At 51.3% G+C, this 2,655-nt stretch overlaps 1 protein-coding gene across 1 annotated transcript in view; it reads left to right on the forward strand.

The window, feature by feature from the left end:
- The window catches only part of Blvrb (biliverdin reductase B), an 18,223-nt gene continuing 15,568 nt past the window's right edge, over window positions 1-2,655 (forward strand). Inside the window, exon 1 of the mRNA XM_021212684.2 lies at window positions 1-236. Coding sequence (XP_021068343.1) covers window positions 158-236 — 79 coding nt within the window. The 5' untranslated portion in view covers window positions 1-157. The remainder of the gene's footprint in view (window positions 237-2,655) is intronic.

Genomic DNA, 2,655 nt, shown 5'->3' on the forward strand with positions numbered 1-2,655 from the left:
TGAACCCAAAATTGGGGGGCGAGGCCGAGGCGGGAACCCTGTCTGGTCCCGCCCCCTCCTTCTGTGTCGAGAAGGACCCGGAGCGCGCCTCCTTGCAGCCACTGTGTTCCCGCGCGTCCTTGGAGTTCTCAGCTTTTCCGGCCCTGGACCCCACAGCATGACTGTCAAGAAGATCGCGATCTTCGGTGCCACCGGCAGGACCGGGCTCACCACACTGGCGCAGGCGGTGCAAGCAGGCAGGAGCCGGGGCGGGTGGGGGAAGTCTTCAACACCGGGTGGAGCTTTGGGAAAGGTCGTCCTGGGGCCGGGCAGAGACCACACGGGGTGGTGTGTGCCCCAGCCTGTGGGTAGCAAGTGGTCACGGGGGCAGAAACGGAGGACTCCGAGAATCAGCGTTATGTGAGTTCAAGGCGTTAAGGAATTAACTGTGGGAACCTGGAGGACTCCTCTGACCGTTCTGTGCAAACCAGGGCCTCTTATGAAATGTGACTGTGGTGGCGGCCTTAGCACACCCAGAAAGGGTTTTCTGAGCCAGGACTAACTTGGCATCCAGCCAGCCGGGCCATCTCCTGGTGACCCTCATTTGGAATGAGAACTAATGTGTTACCCAGCTTGACACATAAGAAAACTGAGGCAGAGAGGTCTTGCTGGTACATGGCTGTGTTGGGATTTGAACTCCGGACCATGGTCTTAAGCACTTAAAAAAACTGTCCGCAGGCTCATAGTTTGGTCACTGGAACAGAAAATCGAAAAGGTTAGGCAGCAAGTTACTTCGAAGAGAATGGAAGCGGTCACACTAGAAGAGAGGGACAGTCTAAGAACTGCAGTCCTGGGAAGGACATTGAGCAAAAGCTTTGGGGCTGCCCGAGGGGAGGGCGCAGGATCCCCCAGCATCCCCCGGCTCCTCAGTCTAGAAGTTAACTCTGGACCAGACCTGAAAGTTCCAGATAGAGAGCCACACCCTTGCTAGCCCTAGCTATTCTTAAGATATTGACTATCAGGGTGCCCCAAAAGGGTGGAGGCCACCAGGAGCCCAGTCCCTGCTGGTTCCCAGCACAGCTCCTGCTTTGGGTGAGGCTTTTTCTAGAAGTTCCTTACCTCCCCCACCCCCGTGGGCTATTCTTTCCCCCAGGGACTTAATGAGGGCCTTAATTCATGGCAAAGGAGAGAGCCCTGGGTCTCCCAGTGAAAACAAACTACAGGCTGGCTGTGGAGGTTGTAGACCTGTAATTTCCCCCACCCCTGGAGAGGCAGAGGTAGGCGACTCAGGAGATGATCAAACCTATCCTTGGCTTCGCAGCAAGTTCAAGGCCATCGTGGGCAACCTTAGACCCTATGTCAAAACAGCAAAACAAAAGCAAGCTGCTGAAAAATCATTTCTAGGGAGGAACAGGGAAAGGAAGAGAGAAGTTGACAAACGCTGTGTCACCATGAATTTGTGGAGTATCCTGTTAAATACCTCAATCCCCAATGCCACTGTTTACCGATGGCTCACCCTGCTGGTCACAGCCGAAACTGCATGAAGGATTTCCGGGAGGCCTGGCCTTTTTCTCTCTGTGGCTCAGAAAAACCTGTCAGAAACAGGAAGAGAAAAAAAAAAAAAGAAAGAAAGAAAAATAAGAGGCAGGAAGGGATTAGGGGATATAGCTCTCAGAGATGAAGCGCCTGCCTGGGATACACTTGTGAGAAGAGGCTTGAGGGGGGCGTGGCTCAGTAGGCCCCATGGCCTAGCATGCCCAAGACACTGCACAATCAAGGAAAACAAGTAGGGCTTGGGTTTTAGTCCCTCAATGTCATTTTGTAGGACCAAGGGTCTAACAAACAAACTCTGGGTTCATCCTGCACATTTAAGCAGCCAGGTCTACCACATACCACAGGGATGTGACCAAATGCTTTGTCATCTACAGTTAAAGACCTAAATATCTGTAAAATAAATAAATAAAAGAAAGAAAAGAAGACCAATGTTGAAGCAATAGTTGTGGGCTGGACAGACGGGTCAGCGGTAAAGGTACCTGACAACCTGAGTTAAATTCCCAGAAAGAGGGGACCAACTCAGAAGAACTTGATCTCTGACGTCCATACATGCACACACACAAAATAAGAATAACAGATAAACAGAGGTTGCTAGCTGGGCAGTGGTGGTGCAAGTGTTTAATTCCAGCACTGGGGAGGCAGAGGCAGGTAAATCTCTGTGAGTTCGAGGCCAGCCTGGTCTACAGAGTGAGTTCTAGGACAGCCAGGGCTACACGGAGAAACCCTGTCTCAAAAACAACAACAACAACACAAACAGGGATGGCCTTGGGACACTGATGAAATGACTGACAATGCAGAAAGTGCTTAGAACCAAGGCTCATGACCAGTGGGTGCTTATACTCCTTGACCAACTGAACTCAGATATAAAGATTATAGCCCAGTCTTGAATGTAACTCTGGTTTTCTCTACCCACTAACTGTGTGCTCATGGCTAGTTATCCGGACCTGCCTCAGTTTCCCTTTCTTAGTATGATAAAAATGACTACTTTGTAGCTGGACATGGTGGCCCACGCCTTTAATCCCAGCACTCAGGAGGCAGAGCCAGGCAGATTTCTGAGTTCGAGGCCAGCCTGGTCTACAAAGTGAGTTCCAGGACAGCAAGGGCTACACAGAGAAACCCTGT

This window comes from Mus pahari, chromosome 1 (assembly GCF_900095145.1).
Source record: "Mus pahari chromosome 1, PAHARI_EIJ_v1.1, whole genome shotgun sequence".
Lineage (NCBI taxonomy): Eukaryota > Metazoa > Chordata > Mammalia > Rodentia > Muridae > Mus > Mus pahari.